This window comes from Phyllobates terribilis, unplaced genomic scaffold, assembly GCF_046119375.1.
Source record: "Phyllobates terribilis strain yellow unplaced genomic scaffold, ASM4611937v1 Scaffold_3__8_contigs__length_932513732, whole genome shotgun sequence".
NCBI classification, from domain to species: Eukaryota; Metazoa; Chordata; class Amphibia; order Anura; family Dendrobatidae; genus Phyllobates; species Phyllobates terribilis.
In genome coordinates, this window is record NW_027362763.1 from 69212550 (window position 1) to 69237856 (window position 25307).

General features: G+C 46.9%; 1 protein-coding gene and 1 long non-coding RNA gene across 3 annotated transcripts in view; one reads left to right on the top strand and one right to left on the bottom strand.

Moving 5' to 3' along the window:
* The window catches only part of LOC141258828 (cytochrome P450 2B11-like), an 83452-nt gene extending 82104 nt beyond the window's left edge, over positions 1–1348 (bottom strand). Inside the window, exons 1-2 of the mRNA XM_073673994.1 lie at positions 1175–1348; positions 757–919 (exon numbers count right to left, since the gene is read on the bottom strand). Coding sequence (XP_073530095.1) covers positions 757–919; positions 1175–1348 — 337 coding nt within the window. The remainder of the gene's footprint in view (positions 1–756; positions 920–1174) is intronic.
* Positions 1–25307, top strand: part of LOC141258830 (uncharacterized) — a 153384-nt gene that overhangs the window by 65539 nt on the left and 62538 nt on the right. For both annotated transcript variants that reach the window (XR_012318340.1, XR_012318339.1), the window contains exon 2: positions 23974–24047. This is a non-coding gene — a long non-coding RNA (uncharacterized lncRNA). The remainder of the gene's footprint in view (positions 1–23973; positions 24048–25307) is intronic.

The window sequence follows — 25307 nt, forward strand, 5'->3', positions numbered from 1 at the left end:
ATAAACCACCATATAAACCATGGGTAGGGTCTTCATATCTGCCCTGGCCCCTCTGCTGTCTATTTTCTTCCTTATTTAAATTTCACGCCGGCGCTGTCCTAGCCGTGGGCGGCGCTTGTGCAGATTGATATCTCTATGGGCTTCAATAAAATGGGGCTGGTAACTTCACAAGTACAGATTGATCTTCTGGCAGTCTTCGGGAAAATTGTGTTGGTGGCTGCACATGCGCAGATTGAGAACTTTGCTCCATTTTCCCGAAAACTGCAAGAAGATCAATTAGGAAGAAGACAGACAATGGGGCAGCGGATGGGCCATAGCAGAGCCAAAGACCCTATCCACAGTCCCAGTACACAGGTCCGCCCCAATGCATGGAGACCAAAACTTCTAATGATGATTTTATAAAAACCAGGCTGTGGATTTTTTCACTGAAAGTATGTATAAAATCAGTATACCAGCACCATTATGGCAATGCCTTTAGTTTAATATGTGTAATACTGATGACTGGTTATCTGTAATCAGTCAAAAAGACTTGGACCTCAACTGCTCTTTATAGGTGTGTTTTTGAGGACCACACCCCAGTGGTCAACAAGACTAGAAATATACAGGTGACAGGAGGCCATATCTCAGGAACAGAGGAGAGTTGAAAGAAAAGAAAAACATCGCTGGATTTAAGAGAACAGAAGCATTTACACCAGTTAAAAAAATTACACATTTATGGCAAATGACACGTTTTGTTTCAGTAGAAAAAGCACCTACCATGATTCAGTGTGCTATCAGAAAAAATATTTGTTTTAGGCCTGCCCATAAACTTTTCCTCATGGTTGATTAAGGCATCTTTAATGGTATCGTAACCACATAGGACAACCATTTTTAATGAGCCTATCTGGATGCTGAAGATTGTGCCGTATGTTTTAGATAACTGTGAATACAAAAATAAATGAATTTTTCAATGAATTTTACGTTTTTTCTATACATATGTTAAAAGACTGAGCTCATATTAGAAAAATACTTTGTGATAAACTTACTGACCGGAGGTCAATAATGTGAATCGAGACTTAAAGGGGCTTTCGGCTCTGCTTTCATCATTTTCTACTTGTTAGAAAAGTTTCTTAAAGAAGCCCTCCCATGAAGATTTTTTGACCAAGTGGTCGGTTCCACATCCAGCAGACATTACCTCTACAAATGTCTTGTAGGGCTTTGACATGTTAATCTTGAGTATATTCCCTATGATTGGTAAGGGTCTTGGTCCAGGGGGAAAATTTTCGTAAATTACTTTATTCCAATTTTTAGAAACAAAGAGCACAAATAGGATGTCCAAGACAGACAGGAGGATGGTGATGAGTTCCATGGTCAATGTTTTCTTAAAATCTGGAAAAATAAATATTTAAAAGACAAAATGAAATGACAAAGCAGTTATAACCCGTTTGGTCCAGTAAGGGACAGTAAGAGTCCAGTGAGATCAGAGTGATACACAGGCCCAGAGAGTTTCTATAGAACTTGAACATTTCTCGGCTCGGACTTGAGCATATTTAGGTGAGGGTCTCTGCCCCTTGGTTTGAGCAATTGGGGAGAGGTCTGAAGACCTCAAATTTCCAACGATTAGCAGTTCTGAGAAGAACTTACTGTATATATATGACTCGCCCCCTGGGCCGTGGGGCACTCGGATCCGGGAAATAGCGAAACGGTGGGAGTAGTAGTGGCAACCCGGTTCCGTGGCTCAGGGTGGTCAGGCCAGTGGTAGTCCGTTATGTGCTGATGATTATGTCTGACTATGCCACCCGTGGATTTGCGGTCATTAGGAACCACCGCTGCAAGGCAGACCGCTGGGGCTGATGATGTATGCAGCTGGGATGGTGTGACTCCCCATGGGAAGAGTGCGGCCTCAGGGCAGTGTAGTGGATGTTGGGAGTGATGGTAGTGAGAGTCCCAGTGCTGATAGTGCTGGAGGAGCAAGGAGCGCACAGACAACAGGTTTCAGTTCAGGGTCTTTACTAGAACAGGTAAATTGACCCACAAACAGTCCTGGCTAGGAGGGGACCTGGATGTCTGAGAACAACGGGCAAATTGGCCCTGGTCAGGGTGAGGGTGTAGGCCTACCGTGCTCCTTCTGGCTATCTCCTCCTTATGGGGTAACAGCCCACGTTTCCGAGCTCTCCGTGTATTCTCGTCTGTATGGCCTGCGATGTGGGTTCCTTTCTGCGCCCAGCCTAGTACGGCTTTGCTGGTACCTTCTGTTGTGGCATTGCCTCCAGGCTTCTTAGGCCAAGGAATATACAGTCCCCTGTGGACTGGTTATCTGCTGGGGGATGTGGAATCCTCCCAGCCTCAGACACCAAAGTCTGGTAGATTAAGTCCTCTATCTGCCAAGACAGGCTCACTTCGCCTCTTGTCTCTGGCTTGTGGCTCTCCTCCTGCCACACTTCCTCTTAGGTGCAATACAACTTTCTGTCCCTGCTCTGCTCCGGGACACGTCTCAGTGCTGAGACAGGTCATCCAGTCCTCTCTAACCCTGCCCCCAGTACCAGCTTTTATAGGGGCAGCCAGCTCCCCCTACTGGCCTGAGACAAGAGGCATTGCATGCTAATGTTCCTCTAACCAGAGAACCTCCCCCTTGCTCTCAGACACAGCTTTATTTACACTTGTGGCATCCAGGCCAGGGTGACACATTCCCCCCTAGTGAAATTTAGTACTCCGGGACTAAACAATAAACAAAGACAATATGCATAATCATAAAACATTAACAGACAGACGACGCACAGATTGAGTTCTTAAGGTCACAGTGTGGCCTGTGACCGGGTGTCCATATCACCAGCACAACGGGGAGCCTTAACCAGGTGAGGATCTGTCCTACCCCAAGTCCTTCACAGTCTTAGTTCATTCCTGGGTTAGGCTCCGAACGCAGTGCATACAAGGTCCCGGTTATAAAAAGTCCATAACCTTTGAGTTCTTACGGTAGAGCTGCAAGAAACTGAAACATAGAATTACCAAACATGCATGCAACTTTGCAAACAATTCAACATTTGGCAACAGGGTTATTTACAATTTTAGTACACTCTATATTCTCCAGCGAGCGGGTATCTGCCCCTTTGTGCTCCTGGTTGATCTACGTAGCCCACTGTCTGGTGGTGGACCGACTTGGCTTTCCCCACTAGCGTTAGGGGTACAGCTACCAGGGTCCTTTGGCTTACCGCAGGTATGGCAGGCTCACTGTCAGCAGAGGGTTGACTCTCCTGGGCTGCTGGTACAGGCTCTTCTGCCTCTGGAACCGCTCGCTCCTCTTCACCTTCCGGCTCTGGTGTTGGTTGTTGCTGTGCCGGTTGCAGGAAATGCAGGACGGGTACCACTATGGCATCATTTATGCGAGTCCAGGACTGAGGGAACTCTCCGAGAACGGTGCTGATCATTTCTTCCTTGTCCTCTGTGGGTTCAAGGTCACTTTGATCCTCTTCTGCACTACGGAGTTGCTCAGGGCACCTTTTGAGGTGGTCTCTGGAGACAACACTAGTGGTTTCTCCTCCATCCTTGGTGATTACGCACACCTTTGGGTTGTCGTGGTCAGACTGCAGTACGGTGTAGGGTTCCCTTTCCCACTGGTCGTCCAACTTATGTAGCCTTCTCTTCCGCTTCAGAACCTGCTCATCAGGTTCTAGGGGACTAGCAGGGGCGTGTTGGTTGAAGAGTCCTTCTTGCCTTTCTCTCACCTGAAACCAGGCTCCTCTCCACACTCTCCTGTACCTTCTTGTACTGCAGTTGCCTTTCCGTATCCCAGTCCGCATCTGGGGAGGTGTCCTCAGGCATTAGGACTCCCATCTCCAGGTCTACGGGCAGCTTACCTGGTCTGGCTCGCATCAGGTAAGCAGGGGTGCAGTTTGTAGCATTCACAGGGATATTGTTGTATAGGTCTATCAGGTCCGGCAGTTTTTCTGGTCACAGGCTGCGTTCCTCCAGGGGCAACGTCTTCAGGAGGTCAATGACTATATTGTTCATTTTCTCACACATCCCATTGGTTTGTGGGTGGTAAGGCGTTGTACGAATCTTCTTACAGCCGTAAAGGTTGAAGAACTCCTGGAAGATTTCAGCTTCGAACGCTGGACCCTGGTCTGTCAGGACCTGTTCCGGATACCCGTGTGGACGGCAGAAGTATTGCTGGAAGGCTCTGGCCACTGTTTGGGCTGTCAAGTCCTTTACCGGGACCACCACTAGAAAACGGGAATAGTGGTCCACGATTGTCAGGGCATAGATGTATCCAGACCGGCTTGGAGCCAATTTGACGTGGTCCAGAGCTACCAGCTCAAGAGGCTGCGTGGTGACGATGGGCCTCAAGGGTGTCTTCTGGCTGGTGCGGTCCTTCCTCCTCAGGTGACAAGGGCCACAGTCTCTGTACCACTTTTCTACAGCTCCTCTCATGCCGACCCAAAAGAACCTTCCTCTTAGCAGGAACTCCAGTTTCTTCCAATCGAAGTGTCCCGCTCTGTCATTGCAAGCCCCCAGGACCATAGCTGCATCCCGCCTTGGGACCACGACTTGCCAGGTCAGATCGTGCGTCCGGTGGTTGACAATCCTTCTGCACAACTTGCGTTCGTAAAGGAACAGCTTGCTCTTCTCCTTCCACAGCTGCTTGGCTTCCTCTGGAGCATCCGGATCCATGCGGGCGTCTTCCTGGGTCAGCAGATCTTCCACTAGGTGGATGGCAGGGTCACTATCTTGGGTCTCGGCCCAGCTGTGGTGAGGTAGGGGATTGATCATCACGGTGGTTAGATCCTCCTCCTTCACGCGGTGGGAGTATTGAGCGGCTCCATACCGGTGAAACGCGGGGAGTTCTACGTCCTCCAGCTCTTCTGGGTCTTCGTCACCTTCAGGTAAGTGAGGCATTCTTGAAAGGGCGTCAGCGTTGGCATTGGTTTTTCCTGCCCGGTACTTGATCACGAAGTCGTAGTTGGAGAGACGGGCCATCCACCGCTGTTCTAGGGCACCCAGTCTTGCAATGTCCAGGTGTGTCAACGGGTTGTTGTCCGTGTACACGGTGAACTTTGCGGAGGCCAGGTAATGCTTGAAGCGTTCCGTCACGGCCCACACCACCGCCAAGAATTCTAGCTTGAAGGAGCTGTAATTCTCCGGGTTCCTCTCGGTGGGCCTCAGCTTCCGGCTGGCGTATGCAATCACCCTTTCTCTGCCCTGTTGGTTTTGGTACAGCACGGCTCCCAGTCCCACATTACTGGCGTCTGTGTGGAGGATAAAAGGCTGACCATAATCAGGGTAGGCCAGGATCTCATCCCCCGTGAGGGCCATCTTCAACTGGCGGAAGGACTCCTCTTCCGGTTTATCCCACTTGAAGGGCGGCTTTTGGCTCCTGGACTTAGACTGTCCGATTAGGAGGTCCTGCATAGGAGCTGCCATCTTAGTGAACCCAGGGATGAACCTTCGGTAGTAGCCTACCAATCCGAGAAACTGTCTCACCTCTTTGATGTTCGAGGGGCTTGGCCAGCTCTTGATTGCCGTGACCTTGTCAGGGTCGGGGGCCACTCCTTCCGCGCTCACCACGTGCCCTAGGTACTGGACCTTTGGTTTCAGCAGGTGACAGTTCGATGGTTTCACCTTCAGGCCATAGCCTGCCAGGGCTTCGAACACCTCGGCCAGGTGCTTCAGATGGTCCTCGTAGGTCTTCGATTTGACGATTACGTCGTCCAGGTAAAGGAGGACCGACTCGAAGTTTCGGTGCCCTAGACAGCATTCCATCAGCCACTGGAAGGTCCCTGGTGCGTTGCAGAGCTCGAAAAGCATACAGTTGAACTCGCTCAGTCCCATCGGGGTGGTGAAGGCGGTCTTCTCCTTGTCAGCCTCTGCCACAGGAATCTGCCAGTACCCGCTAGTAAGGTCCAAAGTAGAAAAGAAGTTAGCTGATTTTAGTGCGGCTAAAGACTCCTCTATTCTAGGCAGCGGGTATGCGTCTTTATGGGTGATACGGTTGATTTGTCTATAGTCTACGTACATTCTCATGGTGCCGTCTTTCTTTTTCACCAGAACCAAGGGGGCTGCCCAGGGGTACAGCTGTCTCTAATGACCCCAGCTTCTTTCATTTCTCTTAGCATGCCCTTTGCGTTCTGATAATGTGGAGGGGGTACAGGTCTGTGCCTCTCTTTTATTGGTGGGTGACTCCCTGTGGGGATGTGGTGTTCTATCCCTTTTACTCTGCTGAAGTCTAGCGGGTGCTTACTAAAGACTCTCTCATACTCCTGTACCACCCGGTAGGCTCCTTGTTTTTGGTGCAGGGGAATGGAGTCAGCACTAGTGTTGAGCCACCCCCGTAGTGTTCGGGTTCGGTTCGGTTCGTCGAACACCAGGATGTTCGAGGAACTGTTCGTCGAACACCTTAGAACACCGTCGAACACCGTTAAAACCAATGGCAGGCAAACAAAAACACATAGGAACACATAGAAAACACCTTCAAAGGTGTCCAAAAGCTGACAAACTGCTCAGAAGACGCTTTCTTTAAAAAAGCCGGCCGGCAATTCAGCAGCGGCATACACCGGTACCCGACAATTTAGACATGAAGGAATAGAGCATCACACATAGATTAGATAGATAGAAACATGTCAGTCACATATATATGAAGTACAGTGACAGTGTTGCTTACTGTACTTGTCATTTAGTGTAAAGGATTTATTAAAAAATATAATAGTGTTTTCGTGCACCGTCTCTTTAAAAAAGCCGGCCGGCAATTCAGCAGCGGTACCCGACAATTTATAACAGACAGAATAGAGCTTCACACATAGATTAGATAGATAGAAACATGTCAGTCACATATATATGAAGTACTGTGACAGTGTTGCTTACTGTACTTGTCATTTACTGCAAAGAATTTATTTAAAAAAATAATAGTGTTTTCATGCACTGTCTCTTTAAAAAAGCCGGCTGGCAATTCAGCATCTGTATCCGACAATTTAGAATAGAAGGAATAGAGAATCACACATAGATTAGATAGATAGAAACATGTCAGCCACATATATACGAAGTACAGTGACAGTGTTGCTTACTGTACTTGTCATTTAGTGCAAAGGATTTATTAAAAAATATAATAGTGTTTTCGTGCACCGTCTCTTTAAAAAAGCCGGCCGGCAATTCAGCAGCGGTACCCGACAATTTATAACAGACAGAATAGAGCTTCACACATAGATTAGATAGATAGAAATATGTCAGTCACATATATATGAAGTACTGTGACAGTGTTGATTACTGTACTTGTCATTTACTGCAAAGGATTTATTAAAAAAAATAATAGTGTTTTCATGCACCGTCTCTTTAAAAAAGCCGGCCGGCAATTCAGCATCTATACCCGACAATTTATAACAGACAGAATAGAGCTTCACACATAGATTAGATAGATAGAAACATGTCAGTCACATATATAATAAGTACAGTGACAGTGTTGGTTACTGTACTTGTCATTTAGTATTAAAATAAAGGATTTATTATTAAAAAAAATTGGCGTGGGGTTCCCAGTAATTTTAGTCTCTAGCGGAGGTTAAGCAGACAGCTGGGGCAGATGTTTGAAGCCTGGGAAGGGGGTAATACCCACGGAGCTTCCCAGGCTACTAATATCAGCCCCCAGCTGAATACCTAGCCTTTACTAGCTATTAAAATGGAGGACCCCCCAAAAAAAATGACGTGGGGTCCCCCCTAATTTAATAGCTAGCAAAGGGTAGGCAGACAGCTGGGGGCTGATATTAATAGCCCAGGAAGGGAGCCATGAATATTGGCCCCCTCCCAGGCTAGAAACACCAGCCCTCAGCCGCCCCAGAAATGGCGCATCCATAGGATGCGCCAATTCTGGCACTTAGCCTCGCTCTTCCACGCTGCCCTGGTGCGGTGGCAGGGGGTAATAGGGTTGGGGTTGATGTCAGCTTATAATGCCAGCTGACATCAAGCCCAGGTTAGTAATGGAGAGGCGTCTATAAGACACCCCCATTACTAACCCCATAGTCAAAGTTAAAAAAAAAACACAAACACCCAGAATAAAGTCCTTTAATTGAAATAAAGACACAATTCTTTATTGTTCTAAATTAAACCATACTTACCATCACGCCCATTCCAGCTGAAGCCAACGATCTCCTGCAATAAAAGAAAAATAATAAAGCAACCTCATCCTTACCTTTCCATGGTTCCCAGGACAGCTCCAGCTCTGCTACATCGAGATGACAGGCTGGACCGCAGCAGAACGCTGCCATCCAGCTTGCCATGCCGCACACACTGAGAAGCGCAGGCATGCTTGCGCTCCTCAGTGTCTGACTGTGACGGCATCCAGATGAGCCGACAATGAACTCGGCTCACCTCATGTACGTCACTGACAGCGTGGGAAAATTCTCCTGCACTCAGCGCTTCAGCGTGAGAATTTTCCCACGCTGTCAGTGACGTGCATGAGGTGAGCCGAGTTCATTGGACATGACCTCGGCTCATCTGGATGCCGTCACAACCAGACACTGAGTAGCGCAAGCATGCCTGCGCTTCTCAGTGTCTGCGGGATGACAGTATGGATGGCAGCGTTCTGCTGCGGTCCAGCCTGTCATCTCGATGTAGCAGAGCTGAAGCTGTCGTGGGAGCCATGGAAAGGTAAGGATGATGTTGCTTTATTATTTTACTTTTATTGCAGGAGATCATTGGCTTCAGCTGGAATGGGCGTGGCGGTAAGTATGGTTTAATTTAGAACAATAAAGAATTGTGTGTTTATTTCAATTAAAGGACTTTTTTCTGGGTGTTTGTGTTTTTTTTAAATACTTTACTAGAAATTCATGGTGGTCATGTCTAATATTGGCGTGACCCCATGAATTTCGGGCTTAGGGCCAGCTGATAATGCCAAGCTGGCCTTAACCCCTTTATTACCCAGTGAGCCACCGCACCAGGGCCCTGGATGAGTTGGGTACAGCGCCAGAAGATGGCGCTTCTATGAACGCGCCATTTTCCGGGGCGGCTGCGGACTGCAATTTGCAGCGGGTGGGGCCCAGAAAGCTTGGGCCTCCCTGCGCTGCAGATTCCAGCCCCCAGCTGCCTAGTTGTACCTGGCTGGACACAAAAATAGGGCGAAGCTCCACGTATTTTTTTTTTAAATTCATGAAATTCATGGAATAATTAAGAAAAAAAGGGCTTCCCTATATTGTTGTGTCCGGCTAGGTACAAATAGGCAGCTGGTGGTTGGGAGCAGCCCGTTCCTGCCTGCTGCACCTGACTGGACACAAATATAGGGCGAAGCCCCACATCAATTTTTTTTTCATTATTTCATGAATTTCCTGAAATAATTTAAAAAAAATTGACGTGGGGCTTCGCCCTATATTTGTGTCCAGTCAGGTACAGGAGGCAGGAACGGGCTGCCCCCAACCACCAGCTGCCTATTTGTACCTGGCCAGACACAACAATATAGGGAAGCCCTTTTTTAAAAAAATTATTTCATGAAATAATTAAAAAAAAATTGACGTGGGGCTTCGCACTATATTTGTGTCCAGCCAGGTACAGCAGGCAGGGACGGGCTGCCCCCAACCACCAGCTGCCTATTTGTACCTGGTTGGACACAACAATATAGGGAAGCCATTTTTTTCTTAATTATTCCATGAATTTCATGAAATAATTTAAAAAAAAAATGCGTGGGGCTTCGCCCTATTTTTGTGCCCAGCCAGGTACAACTAGGCAGCTGGAGGCTGGAATCTGCAGCGCAGGGAGGCCCAAGCTTTCTGGACCCCACCCGCTGCATATTGCAGTCCGCAGCCGCCCCGGAAAATGGCGCTTTCATAGAAGCGCCATCTTCTGGCGCTGTACCCAACTCATCCAGGGCCCTGGTGCGGTGGCTCACTGGGTAATCAAGGGTTAAGGCCAGCTTGGCATTATCAGCTGGCCCTAAGCCCGAAATTCATGGGGTCACGCCAATATTAGACATGACCACCATGAATTTCTAGTAAAGTATTTAAAAAAACACAACACCCAGAATAAAGTCCTTTAATTGAAATAAACACACAATTCTTTATTGTTCTAAATTAAACCATACTTACCGTCACGCCCATTCCAGCTGAAGCCAATGTCTTCTGCAATAAAAGTAAAATAATAAAGCAACCTCATCCTTACCTTTCCATGGTTCCCACGACAGCTTCAGCTCTGCTACATCGAGATGACAGGCTGGACCGCAGCAGAACGCTGCCATCCAGCCTGTCATCCCGCGGACACTCAGAAGCGCAGGCATACTTGCGCTCCTCAGTGTCTCGCTGTGACGGCATAAAGATGAGACAAGCTCATGTCCAATGAACTCGGCGCACCTCATGCACGTCACTGACAGCGTGGGAGAATTCTCCTGCACTCAGCACTTCAGCGTGAAAATTCTCCCACGCTGTCAGTGACGTACATGAGGTCAGCTGAGTTCATTGGACATGAATGAGCTCACCTCATGCACGTCACTGACAGCGTGGGAAAATTCTCACGCTGAAGCGCTGAGTGCAGGAGAATTTTCCCACGCTGTCAGTGACGTGCATGAGGTGAGCTCATTCATGTCCAATGATCTCAGCTCACCTCATGCACGTCACTGACAGCGTGGGAAAATTCTCCTGCACTCAGCGCTACAGCGTGAGAATTCTCCCACGCTGTCAGTGACGTGCATGAGGTGAGCTCATTCATGTCCAATGAACTCAGCTGACCTCATGCACGTCACTGACAGCGTGGGAGAATTCTCACGCTGAAGTGCTGAGTGCAGGAGAATTCTCCCACGCTGTCAGTGACGTGCATGAGGTGCGCCGAGTTCATTGGACTTGAACTCGTCTCATCTTTATGCCGTCACAGCCAGACACTGCAGAGCGCAAGCATGCCTGCGCTCCTCAGTGTCTGCGGGATGACAGGCTGGATGGCAGCGTTCTGCTGCGGTACAGCCTGTTATCTCGATGTAGCAGAGCTGAAGCTGTCGTGGGAACCATGGAAAGGTAAGGATGAGGTTGCTTTATTATTTTTCTTTTATTGCAGGAGATCGTTGGCTTCAGCTGGAATGGGCGTGACGGTAAGTATGGTTTAATTTAGAACAATAAAGGAATGTGTCTTTATTTCAATTAAAGGACTTTATTCTGGGTGTTTGTGTTTTCTTTTAACTTTGACTATGGGGTTAGTAATGGGGTTGTCTTATAGACGCCTCTCCATTACTAACCTGGGCTTGATGTCAGCTGGCATTATAAGCTGACATCAACCCCAACCCTATTACCCCCTGCCACCGCACCAGGACAGCGTGGAAGAGCGAGGCTAAGTGCCAGAATTGGCGCATCCTATGGACTAAAATTACGGGGAACCCCACGCCAATTTTTTTTAATAATAAATCCTTTATTTTAATACTAAATGACAAGTACAGTAACCAACACTGTCACTGTACTTCGTATATATGTGGCTGACATGTTTCTATCTATCTAATCTATGTGTGATTCTCTATTCCTTCTATTCTAAATTGTCGGGTAGAGATGCTGAATTGCCGGCCGGCTTTTTTAAAGAGACGGTGCATGAAAACACTATTATTTTTTTTGATAAATCCTTTACACTAAATGACAAGTACAGTAAGCAACACTGTCACTGTGCTTCTTATATGTGTGACTGACATGTTTCTATCTATCTAATCTATGTGTGATTCTCTATTCTTTCTGTTCTAAATTGTCGGGTACCGGTGTATGCCGCTGCTGAATTGCCGGCTTTTCATGTTTCACTGTGAGCACTGTTCCCATCGATTTGGGCAATCACTGTAATGCCACAACCACCATGGCTGTGGCATTACAGTGAGTGGCAGACAATCCCTGCATGATTGGTGCTCTAAATAGCGCCAGACATGCAGGACACGCTTTTGGTGCATCGAACATTACCTCGAACAGCCGAATTTTTTCAAATCGTTCAGGTTCGTCGAACAACTCGAACACCGCCCAAAACAGCTCGAATTTGAGATTGGCGAACAGTTCTAGTCGAACACCGATCATCTCTAGTCAGCACCCACATGGAGTTTCTGGCACCAGTCCTCCTTTTGTTTCTGGGAGCCATTACCCTCCGCCTGTGGAGATGGAGGCAAGGGTTCCACGGCCCTGATAGCTTTGTGTTCGACAACAAACAGTTTGGCGAGTGTAGCATACCTGGGTAAGTGTACTTCCCTCTCCCCAATGTTGAGGATGCGGACGGGCACCCTCCCATGATGGACATCAACCACCCCCCAGGCTGTCAAAATGGTGGGCCTGCTGTCTGAGTACACGGGTTCTACCATGGCATGGTAGTCTCTACCTCTCAACCCGATTGCAGTCCGACACCAGATCATCATTTCACTTTTGGGAGGCATGGAAATGGGGAATGGGTCACTCAGTCTTACGCTACCGATCTCACCACCAGACAGTTCTACCTGCTGCCGTCTCATCAGGGCTTTTATCACCTTGTTGAGGACTCTCTGTTGGCTGGAACTAGCATTCACCACCACCTGTTGTAGAATTACAATTACTTCTGAAAGACAATTTTCAATCACGTTAGTACCCACAGTTATTTTAGGGTGACTTTCACAACGGTCAATGTCCACAATAATTACTCCCTGTGCCGGTAGTTCAACTTTACCAATTTTAATGGTCATCTCCTTGAACCCCATCTGCGGCACGGGTAAGCCATTACTGGCGATGATGCTCAAGTTACTGTCTGGATACCGTGTGATATCGGCATCAGTCCAATACTGCTTAAAAAGTACATAAGGGATAGTGGTTACTTGCGACCCAGTATCCAGCAAGGCGCTCATGGGGATACCGTCCAGCACCACGGGTAAAACCGGGTGCCCCCCAACGTACTTATCACGCCAATTATAAGGGCCTGGTTATTTTATGCCTGGGGGTTGGCCCTCTGCCCCAGGTTGGACCCGTTTAAATTACAGTACCTGGAAATGTGTCCGGGCTGGTGCATCGACGGCAAATGGGCTGTCCATCCTCTGCGTAGCGGTCTGTGGGCCTCCCTCGGAACGACGGGATCCTCCTCTGTCGACGCCACGGGACATCCTCCGGACTTGAAGCCAACTCGATGGGTCTTGATGGGTCCACTTGCAACCCCTGGACGGTCCTGGTCAATGCCGCGACGCTCCTGGTCAGCTCCTGGACTTGGTGGTGCAGGTCTTTCGACGGGGCTTGATTCAGGGCCTGTGAATCAGCCCCCACGGGGTCCATAGAAGAGGGCGCCGCCTCCTGGTGGTAGGTGAGAGCAGGGCGCCGGGGGTTTATAGCGCCACTGCTTGCAGGTTCACGGAGCACCCTTATGGCCCTGTCCTTAAATTGGGCAAAGGTCAGATTAGGGTTCTGAAAGAACATGAGGCGCAGTTGGGCCCTATGGGTGCTGGACAGCAGACCTTCTATGAATTGTTCTGTTAGTAGTTTATCCGTTTCCTGCACACTGCCATGGTCAGTTTGTTGGATGGCCCTTAGGGCTTCCTGCAAATTTAGGGCATAGTCTCTGATGCTGTCCTGTGCCCGCTGCTTACACCCATAGAACCTCATTTTAATTTCAGCGGAGGTACGTGTGTCAAAGGTACCCCACAGTCGGGCCAGAATACCCTTCACAGTCCTTTTCTCCTCAGTGGGCCATGATTTTACCTCCCTCTGGCCTGCGCCAGTTAACTGCCCTGTTAATATGCTGACCTTCTGTTCCTCTGTCAGGGGGTAAACCTGGAACACACTGTATAGCCTTTCCTTAAAGTAAGTTAGGGTATGGGGCTCCCCTGAGTACTTGGGCAGCCAGGCCGCTCCAGGGATGTAGGGCAAGGAAAAGGGCATCACCGCTGCTGCAGCTGCGTTGGTGGTAGTGGCTGCCTCTGTATCCGACATCTTCCTCCCCCCTAGTTAAGCGTGGCCTACCTTTCGATGATCCTCTTCTGTAGGCCGTGGCTCCACTGCTGCTGCTCTGGACAAGGACCTTGCGTCGCGTCCTGATGACGTCAGCGTCGCTCTCTCTCCCTTCCACGACCTTGCGCAGCATCGGTGCGTGGGGCGGAGCTTCGGATCTCACGCCATTTGGGCGTCCATGCCCCTCTTCTTCCCGCGCGGCATCCTGAAGATGGCGTCCGATGGCGGGAAAACGGCTGAAGATGGCGGGAACCGATGGAAGATGGCGGGAGACGGCTGGAAATGGCGGAAAACGGCTCTGGATGGCGGGAAACCTCTTTTCAGGTAAGTGCAAAGTCTTTTCTAGGCACGCAATACCCGTTGGTGGCGGGTTGGTTGCAATCCTGCCGACTACGCCAAAGCTGACTCGCCCCCTGGGCCGTGGGGCACTCGGATCCGGGCAATAGGGAAACGGTGGGAGTAGTAGTGGCAACCCGATTCCGTGGCTCAGGGTGGTCAGGCCAGTGGTAGTCCGTTATGTGCTGATGATTATGTCCGACTACGCCACCCGTGGATTTGCGGTCATTAGGAACCACCGCTGCAAGGCAGACCGCTGGGGCTGATGATGTATGCAGCTGGGATGGTGTGACTCCCCACGGGAAGAGTGTGGCCCCAGGGCAGTGTAGTGGATGTTGGGAGTGATGGTAGTGAGAGTCCCAGTGCTGATAGTGCTGGAGGAGCAAGGAGCACACAGACAACAGGTTGCAGTCCAGGGTCTTTACTAGAACAGGTAAATTCACCCACAAGCAGTCCCGGCTAGGAGGGGACCTGGATGTCTGAGAGCAACTGGGAAATTGGCCCTGGTCAGGGTGAGGGTGTAGGCCCACTGTGCTTTCTGTGCTCCTTCTGGCTATCTCCTCCTTATGGGGTAACAGCCCACGTTTCCGAGATCTCCGTGTATTCTCGCCTGTATGGCCTGCGACGTGGGTTCCTTTCTGCGCCCAGCCTTGTACGGCTTTGCTGGTCCCTTCTGTTGTGGCAGGGCCTCCAGGCTTCTTAGGCTAAGGAATAAATAGTCCCTTGCGGACTGGTTCTCTGCTGGAGGATGTAGAATCCTCCCAGCCTCAGACACCAAAGTCTGGTAGATTAAGTCCTCTATCTGCCAAGACAGGCTCACTTCGCCTCTTGTCTCTGGCTTGTGGCTCTCCTCCTGCCACACTTCCTCTTAGGTGCAATACAACTTTCTGTCCCTGCTCTGCTCCGGGACACGTCTCAGTGCTGAGACAGGTCATCCAGTCCTCTCTAACCCTGCCCCCAGTACCAGTTTTTATAGGGGCAGCCTGCTCCCCCTACTGGCCTGAGACAGGAGGCATTGCATGCTATTTTTCCCCTAACCTGAGAACCTCCCCCTTGCTCTCAGACACAGCTTTATTTACACTTGTGGCATCCAGGCCAGGGTGACACATATATATGAAAAATTATTTCAAAGTTTAGTTACTAAAGATGAGTGAATCTTTCAACAATAAATTTGCTTGAATTAGCTGACAGATTTAATTCTCTTCAAACAAATTTTGATTTGGCCCCGAAAAAATGTTTACAATGCTCTGAGGTCTCAAAAAACCCCAAAGAAAAGGGAGGGAAGGGGCAAAGAAATAATAAAATGTTATACTCACCTGTCCTGCCGGCAAAGCTCTGCGCCTTGTGCTCTGCTCGCTTTGGGACTTTGGTCTTCGGTTTGGTCTTCTCATCTTCAGGTTTCCTCTCTTCTTGTCTCCTCTCTTCCGCCCTTCTCTCTTTTATCTGGAATCTTCTGGCACTGGCTAAGTCTCATGACATGGTCACATGGGTCACGCCTAGTCAGCACTGAAAGATCTCTGACAGAAGACTAGTGTTGAGCATTCCTATACTGTAATATCGGGTATCGGCCGATATTCGCGGTATCGGAATTCCGATACTTAATTCCGATACTTTTACAATATCGGATACCGGAATCGGAAGTTCCCATAATGCCTGCGCTCTGCAGTGTCTGTGAAGGATGACAAGTTGGATGGCAGCGCGATCCAGCCTGTCATCAGAATGCCATCCCAGCGGGGGAGAATTCTCCTGATTGTTTAAAAGCCGGCGGGCGGTAAAAAGCCGCCGGCTTTTAAACAATCACACAGCCCCATACTGCTTCCCCGCAGCCTCCCACCCCGATCCTCTGCTCCCCTCGCCACCTCCAATCCCAATCGTAAATTAGGATCGGGCGGGGAGCGCAGCACCAAGGAGCGAAGGACCCGGGCGGGGAAGCCGGCAGTGAAAAGACTTCACCGCCGGCTTTCCCGTTCTGTGCTGCGCTTTCCGGCCGGTTATTTCAAATGAACAGCTGAGGTATCAGGTGATGCCGATCAGCTGTTCATTTGAAGTCGCCGCGGTGCCCTCAGAGGGTTCATGTGAGTTCATGCTTGACTGCATGAACTCACATGAACTTTCCCACGGCCGCACAGGTCAGCCTCACCTCCCAGACCCGTCATGATTAGTGTGTGTGCGGGGTGTGTGTGCGGGGTGTGTGTGCGATGTTTGTGCGGGTGTGCGCGGTGTCTGTGCATGCAGGCAGACATAGGCCGATGTGACACTACTACTCCCATCGGCCTATGTCTGTCCCCCGTCCACTCCTGCCAGCAGGATCAGCTCGATGGGAGCAGTAGTTCCCATCAGCCTGATCCTGCTATTTAAATTGCCCTACTGTGTCCCCAATAAATGTTAGATACATGTCATTGGTGGCCAGTGGTTACCTAAAAGAAATTAGTTCATACATTACCTGTCCCCGCCGATCGCCACCTAAAATAAAGTAAAAAATAAAAAACTACACCTATACTCACCTAGACACCTAATTCCCCGAAGCCATCGATTTCCTGTAATAAAATATAAAATAATAAACCACAACCTTATCCTTACCCCTCCGTAGTAGTCCACGAGTGTCCCACGAAGATCTCCAGTTCAGAGCAGCCACATAGAATGTGACCGCTCTGAACCGCTGCCGCCGCTAGAATGACGGGGCCGTAAGGGTTCACCGGAGTTCAGGCAGCGCTGCTTCGGTTAGCTCCTTTACGGCCCTGCTGTATCGTGAGAAATTCCCACGGTACAGCAATGCCGTAAAGGAGGTCTCCGGAGCTGCGCTGCCTGAATGCACTCCGGTGACCTCAGTCAGTGGCTCCCGCTGCCGGGAGCGGACGTGTTCCCGGCAGCGTGAGCTTACAGCAGCCATGACAGCTGTCACCATCTCCAGATGTGACAGCTGTGCATGGGAGATCAGCGCAGGAACGTGGACAGGTAACTATTATTTTTAGTAAACTAAGAATTAAATAAAATTGTGTGTTTTATTTCAAATAAATTATTTTTTTCTGGGTGTAGTGTGTGTTTTTTCTTTTTAACACTTTGTAGGTTAGTAATGGGGGTGTCTTATAGACGCCCATCATTACTAACCTGGGCTTCATGGCAGCTGGCGCTGACATGAACCCCAGCCCTATTACCCCCTGCCACCGCACCAGGGCAGCGTGGAAGAGCGAGGCTAAGCACCAGAATTGGCGCATCCTATGGATGCGCCATTTCTGGGGCGGCTGACGGCTGGTGTTTCTAGCCTGGGAGGGGGCCAATATTCATGGCACCCTTCCTGGGCTATTAATATCAGCCCCCAGCTGTCTGCCTAGCCTTTGCTAGCTATTAAAATAGGGGGGACCCCACGTCATTTTTTTTGGGGGGGTCCCCCATTTTAATAGCTAGTAAAGGCTAGGTATTCAGCTGGGGGCTGATATTAGTAGCCTGGGAAGCTCCGTGGGTTTTACCCCCTTCCCAGGCTTCAAACATCTGCCCCAGCCGTCTGCTTAACCTCCGCTAGAGACTAAAATTATGGGGGATCCCACGCCATTTTTTTTTTTAAATAAATCCTTTATTTTAACACTGACATTTGAGGAGTTAATAAAGATGCAGTCCCTAAATTATTATTTATTTTTTAATTAATTTTTCCCAAAACTTTTGACGTGGGCTTCGCCATATTTTTGTATGCCAGCCAGGTACAGCATCCAGCTTCTATGAACGCGCCATTTTCCGGGGCGGTTGCAGACTGCAATTTTCAGCGGGGGGGCAGAAAGCTTGGGCCTCCCTGCGCTGCAGATTCCATCCCCCAGCTGTCTAGTTGTACCTGGCTGGACACAAAAATAGGGAGAAGCTCCACGTATTGTTTTTTTTAATTATTTCATGAAATTCATGGAATAATTAAGAAAAAAAGGGCTTCCCTATATTGTTGTGTCCAACCAGGTACAAATAGGCAGCTGGTGGTTGGGAGCAGCCCGTTCCTGCCTGCTGTACCTGGCTGGACACAAATATAGTGCAAAGCCCCACGTCAATTTTTTTTTAATTATTTCAGGAAATTCATGAAATAATTAAAAAAAAATTATGTGGGGCTTCGCCCTATATTTGTGTCCAGTCAGGTACAGCAGGCAGGAACGGGCTGCCCCCAACCACCAGCTGCCTATTTGTACCTAGCCGGACACAACAATATAGGGAAGCCCTTTTTTTCTTAATTATTCCATGAATTTCATGAAATAATTTAAAAAAAAAATGCGTGGGGCTTCGCCCTATTTTTGTGCCCAGCCAGATACAACTAGGCAGCTGGGGGCTGGAATCCGCAGCGCAGGGAGACCCAAGCTTTCTGGGCCACCCCCGCTGCAAATTGCAGTCCGCAGCCGCCCCAGAAAATGGCGCTTTCATAGAAGCGCCATCTTCTGGCGCTGTACCCAACTCATCCAGGGCCCTGGTGCGGTGGCTCACTGGGTAATAAAGGGGTTAAGGCCAGCTTGGCATTATCAGCTGGCCCTAAGCCCGAAATTCATGGGGTCACGCCAATATTAGACATGACCACCATGAATTTCTAGTAAAGTATTTAAAAAAACACAAACACCCAGAATAAAGTCCTTTAATTGAAATAAACACACAATTCTTTATTGTTCTAAATTAAACCATACTTACCATCACGCCCATTCCAGCTGAAGCCAACGATCTCCTGCAATAAAAGTAAAATAATAAAGCAACCTCATCCTTACCTTTCCATGGCTCCCACGACAGCTTCAGCTCTGCTACATCGAGATGACAGGCTGGACCGCAGCAGAACGCCGCCATCCAGCCTTTCATCCCGCAGACACTGAGAAGCGCAGGCATGCTTCCACTCCTCAGTGTCTGGCTGTGACGGCATCCAGATGAGCCGAGGTCATGTCCAATGAACTCAGCTCACCTCATGTACGTCACTGACAGCGTGGGAAAATTCTCCTGCACTCAGCACTTTAGCGTGAGAATTTTCCCACGCTGTCAGTGACGTGCATGAGGTGAGCTGAGTTCATTGGACATGACCTCACCTCATGTATGTCACTGACAGCGTGGGAGAATTCTAACGCTGAAGCGCTGAGTGCAGGAGAATTTTCCCACGCTGTCAGTGACGTGCATGAGGTGAGCTGAGTTCATTGGACATGAACTCGGCTCATCTGGATGACGTCACAGAGAGACACTGAGGAGCGCAAGCATGCCTGCGCTTCTCAGTGTCTGCGGGATGACAGGCTGGATGGCAGCGTTCTGCTGCGGTCCAGCCTGTCATCTCGATGTAGCAGAGCTGAAGCTGTCCTGGGAACCATTGAAAGGTAAGGATGATGTTGCTTTATTATTTTTCTTTTATTGCAGGAGATCGTTGGCTTCAGCTGGAATGGGCGTGATGGTAAGTATGGTTTAATTTAGAACAATAAAGAATTGTGTGTTTATTTCAATTAAAGGACTTTATTCTGGGTGTTTGTGTTTTTCTTTAACTTTGACTATGGGGTTAGTAATGGGGGTGTCTTATAGACGCCTCTCCATTACTAACCTGGGCTTGATGTCATCTGGCATTATAAGCTGACATCAACCCCAGCCCTATTACCCCACTGCCACCGCTACAGGGCAGTGGGAAGAGCGAGGCTAAGTGCCAGAATTGGCGCATCCTATGGATGCGCCATTTCTGGGGCGGCTGACGGCTGGTGTTTCTAGCCTGGGAGGGGGCCAATATTCATGGCACCCTTCCTGGGCTATTAATATCAGCCCCCAGCTGTCTGCCTAGCCTGTGCTAGCTATTAAATTAGGGGGGACCCCACGTTATTTTTTTTGGGGGGTTCCCCCATTTTAATAGCTAGTAAAGGCTAGGTATTCAGCTGGGGGCTGATATTAGTAGCCTGGGAAGCTCCGTGGGTATTACCCCCTTCCCAGGCTTCAAACATTTTCCCCAGCTGTCTGCTTAACCTCCGCTAGAGCATAAAATTAAGGGGAACCCCACGCCATTTTTTTTTTAAATAAATCCTTTATTTTAACACTAAATGACAAGTACAGTAACCAACACTGTCACTGTACTTCATATATATGTGACTGACATGTTTCTATCTATCTTATCTATGTGTGAAGCTCTATTCTGTCTGTTATAAATTGTCGGGTACAGATGCTGAATTGCCGGCCGGCTTTTTTAAAGAGACGGTGCACGAAAACACTAAAATTTTTTTAAATAAATCCTTTACACTAAATGACAAGTACAGTAAGCAACACTGTCACAGTACTTCATATATATGTGACTGACATGTTTCTATCTATCTAATCTATGTGTGAAGCTCTATTCTGTCTATTATAAATTGTCGGGTACAGATGCTGAATTGCTGGCCGGCTTTCTCAAAGAGACGGTGCACGAAAACACTAATATTTTTTTAAATAAATCCTTTACACTAAATGACAAGTACAGTAAGCAACACTGTCACAGTACTTCATATATATGTGACTGACATGTTTCTATCTATCTAATCTATGTGTGAAGCTCTATTCTGTCTATTATAAATTGTCGGGTACAGATGCTGAATTGCTGGCCGGCTTTCTCAAAGAGACGGTGCACGAAAACACTAATATTTTTTTAAATAAATCCTTTACACTAAATGACAAGTACAGTAAGCAACACTGTCACAGTACTTCATATATATGTGACTGACATGTTTCTATCTATCTAATCTATGTGTGAAGCTCTATTCTGTCTGTTATAAATTGTCGGGTACCGCTGCTGAATTGCCGGCCGGCTTTCTTAAAGAGACGGTGCATGAAAACACTAATATTTTTTTAAATAAATCCTTTACACTAAATGACAAGTACAGTAAGCAACACTGTCACAGTACTTCATATATATGTGACTGACATGTTTCTATCTATCTAATCTATGTGTGAAGCTCTATTCTGTCTATTATAAATTGTCGGGTACAGATGCTGAATTGCCGGCCGGCTTTCTTTAAGAGACGGTGCACGAAAACACTAATATTTTTTAAAATAAATCCTTTACACTAAATGACAAGTACAGTAAGCAACACTGTCACAGTACTTCATATATATGTGACTGACATGGTTCTATCTACCTAATCTATGTGTGAAGCTCTATTCTTTCTGTTGTAAATTGTCGGGTACCGGTGAATGCCGCTGCTGAATTGCCGGCTTTTCATGTAATACATTCTACATTATTCTTAGTTGTTTTACTTCATGTAGAATTAACCTACAAGGAAAGAAAGGGTTTATTTTCATTCCGATATTTGTGTCCCATTGACTTGCATTGGTTTCCGGTATCGGAATCGGCGATATCCGATACTTTTTGGGTATCGGCCCGATCCAATCCGATACGATATTTCCTGATATCTGAAGGTATCGCTCAACACTACAGAAGACCAAAAATGAGAAGTCTGGAAGTCTGAAGATGAGAAGCCAAGGACCAGAAGCGAGAAAAGGTCCAGGCCGGGAGCAGTGGATGCAGGGAAGGTGAGGGGCATACTGAGGACGGGGGAGTATAATCATTTATTATTTTTTAACACCTTCCTGACTCTATAAACAATCTGGCAAAACTGTGGCCATCTAATCTCCATTTTGCTTGATTTGTTCAAATCAAAACCAGAAAAATTTATTTTTGACAAATTCAACTTTTTAGAGAAATACTTACCACATTCAATTAGTTACAAATCAGTTTTCTCCTCTCTATTAGTTACTCTTTCAAAATACACAATTGATTACGCTTAACGTGGGTCTGTCTTCAGATTTCACAATGCAGACTGCACAGGTTTATTAGTCCAGATGAGGTTGGTGGAGTTAGTTTGAAAATCCATGACAAAATAACTATAATACTTTTTAAGAGCTTTTCTTATGGATATTAAAAATATGATTTTAATGTCTGAATCATACAGCCTTTCTAATATGGATTTTCATCATAAGTGTACCAGTCTTATCAGGTAGAAGCGATCTATTTATTAATGTATGCAATCTGTATTATAAAATCTGGTGACAGGTCCAATTAAAAAAAAAAACAATGCTTCTGTACTGAGAGTATTGTAATATCGACTTAAAACAGTACACCCTGCTAATTAATGAGTCATAGCTTGCGCATGTCCACCCATTGAAGCTTTTGTTGGTGGTCACACACATGCAGTTTGTAATACACAGCAGTTCTTACTCATATTAGTGCCGCAGGGCCCTTACAGTATACACCATATGGACAAAGGTATGTGCCCCTGCTCATCATGCCTACATGAGTGTTTCCGACCTCCCATCTACTGGTTAACACGGTACAAAAATATATATTTTCCCTGTGCAACATTTTGGAGGGGTCTGCAGGAATTTTTGCCCCTTCATCCAGAGCATTTGTGAAGTCAGACACTGATGTCGGGGAGAGGCCAGGAACACAATCTCCATTATAGGTGTTTGATGGGGCTGAGGACCGGGCTCTGTGCGGGTGCTCATGTTCTTCCATCAAACCCCCGTCATGTCTCTATGGACCTTGTGCACTGGGCACAGTCATGGGGAATAGAAGAGGGCAAACCCCAAACTGTCCCCAAAAAACTAGAAGGTACAATTGTCACAATGTCTTGTGCTGAAGCATTAAGATTTCCCTTCAATGGAACTAAGAGGCCAAGCCCGACCCCTGATAACAAGCCTATAGCATTATCCTCCTCCATCTTCTGTATATGGGCACAATGCAGTCAGGGGGTAACGTTTTCCTGGCATTCACCAAACCCAGACTAAGCCATCAGATGCCAGGTAGAGAAGTGTAACCCCCTCACTGCACAGAATACGCTTCACCCAGAGTCCAGTGGTGGTGGCTTTATACCACTCCATCCGACGTTCCGCATTGTGCTCGGTAATGTAAGGCTGCATGCAGTTGCCTCTCTAGCAGGATCTTGTATGCTTCCTCTGAAACATTCCCACAATAGCTGCTATTCATCAAGTCCTGGTTGGTGAAACCAAAGCCACTCAAGAACTATGAAAATGGTAATATTATAATAAGTAAAAGACTGTATGATGATTCCAAGCATTTCTCCACAGGGTTTGGAAGCAGCCATGAAACGTACATGTACAATTCACTATAACCTCCATCACAGATGATATAGATAATTAGCACATTGTATTGGATCATATCACAGAATTTTTTTTTTAACATACATTAATAATATGAAAATTTTGCTCCTTACTTGTTTGGCTGCAGAAATTGGAGATGGCACAAGACCTGAATGAGTCTCCGCTTGCTGGCTACGATCGCTGCGCTTATAATCTCCAGGACAATATATAACTCTTGTAATGATAACACAGTCTTTAAATGCCACTCCACCCACGTCTGAAAATATGGACTGAAAGTCTCTCTTTTAGATTGTCAGCTCTTAAGAGAAGGTCATCTGTTTTGTAGATTAAAGCTCTTAAGCGCGGGATCCCAAGAAAGCGGAGTCCTGCCCAAGTGGTCTTTACACATTATCAAAGCAGTATCGGTTCTTATGGATAAACACCTTGCACCTGTAGAGTGCTAGCTCCTGTTATCAGGGTCTTCATACCTGTAGAGTGTCAGGTCTTATGTGCAGGGTCCTAAGAGAGGGGGGCCCTACACAGATAATATATGGCTCTACACACTTTCAAAAGTAATGGGATCAACCAATCCTGGGAAGCTAAACAGTTAATGAACTACCTCTATGATATTCACACCCTTGATCAGTTTACAAGCTCATTTTTAAAGAATATACAACACTATAATTATAACTGATGTAAATGATTTATAATGTTCCTGTTGTAAAATATTAAATTGCAGTTATAAAAGAGTTAACTAACAGCTGAGACTGCAGAACTCAGGGCGGAGGGATCATTATGGCATCCTCATAGAAAGTGAGTATCGATCTCATCTCTATTTACAGTATCTATCTATCTATTATCTATCTATCTATTTATTATCTATCTATCTATCTATTATCTATCTATTATCTATCTATTATCTATCTATCTATTATCTATCTATCTATTATCTATTATCTATCTATCTATCTATCTATCTATTATCTATCTATTATCTATCTATTATCTATCTACCTATTATCTATCTATCTATTATCTATCTATCTATCTGTTATCTATCTCATATCTATCTATCTATTATCTATCTATCTATTATCTATCTATTATCTATCTATCATCTATCTATCTATTATCTATCTATCATCTATCTATCTATCATATATCTATCTATCTATTATCTATCTATCTATCTATCTATCTATCTATCTATCTATCTATCTATTATCTATCTATCTATTATCTATCTATCTATCTATTATCTATCTATTATCTATCTATTATCTATCTCTCTGTCATTTTGACATTATTTTATTTTATGTTTAGAGATAAGCAAACGTTCCGAAATTCTTTATGGGCAAATAAACTGCAATAACCTAGTAACCTAGCAGATTCAGATCTTTCCATATAAAATGTTGTCTAAATTAAGAGGGCTCCAATTGCCAGTATTATACTCTGAGGTAGTGGCTTAAATAGAGTGCAGTGTAAAATTTGGACCTGGGCCCCCACCTGCATGTCAGATGTATGGGCCCTTGAAGCGTTCTATATCCTTTAAGGCTGTGTGCCCACAATTCGTTTTTTAAGCGTTTCCGCAGTGGCAGTTCTGCTGCAGAAACGCTTAAAAAACACATGGTAGAAGGCCTGCCATGTTCCCCAATGATAATCCGCATGTGCTGTGCACATACTGCGGGAATTTCCGCTGCGGATTACCATTGTGGAAAAATACGCAGCACTACCAATTATTTTGCGGAAGCGCAGCGTTTTTGCCGCCATTAACTTGCATTTGAACGCGTGTAATCCGCATCACTGCATATGTAGATGCGGATTTCATGCATTTCAATGTGTGGATTGTACCCGGGTCTGGAAAAGAGGAGACTCTCCTCCAGACCCGAGTACCATAGAACCTGTAAAAAAAAGAATAAAATAAAAAATAAATATTATATTTAACTTCTGACGGCCCCCGGTGTGCTTGCCTTCGCTTGCCGGCAGATCGCGGTGGACTGAAGGACCTGCGCTGACGTCATCTAGTCATGTGACGGCAGGTCCTTCAGTGTACCGCGAGCTGCCGGCAAGCCA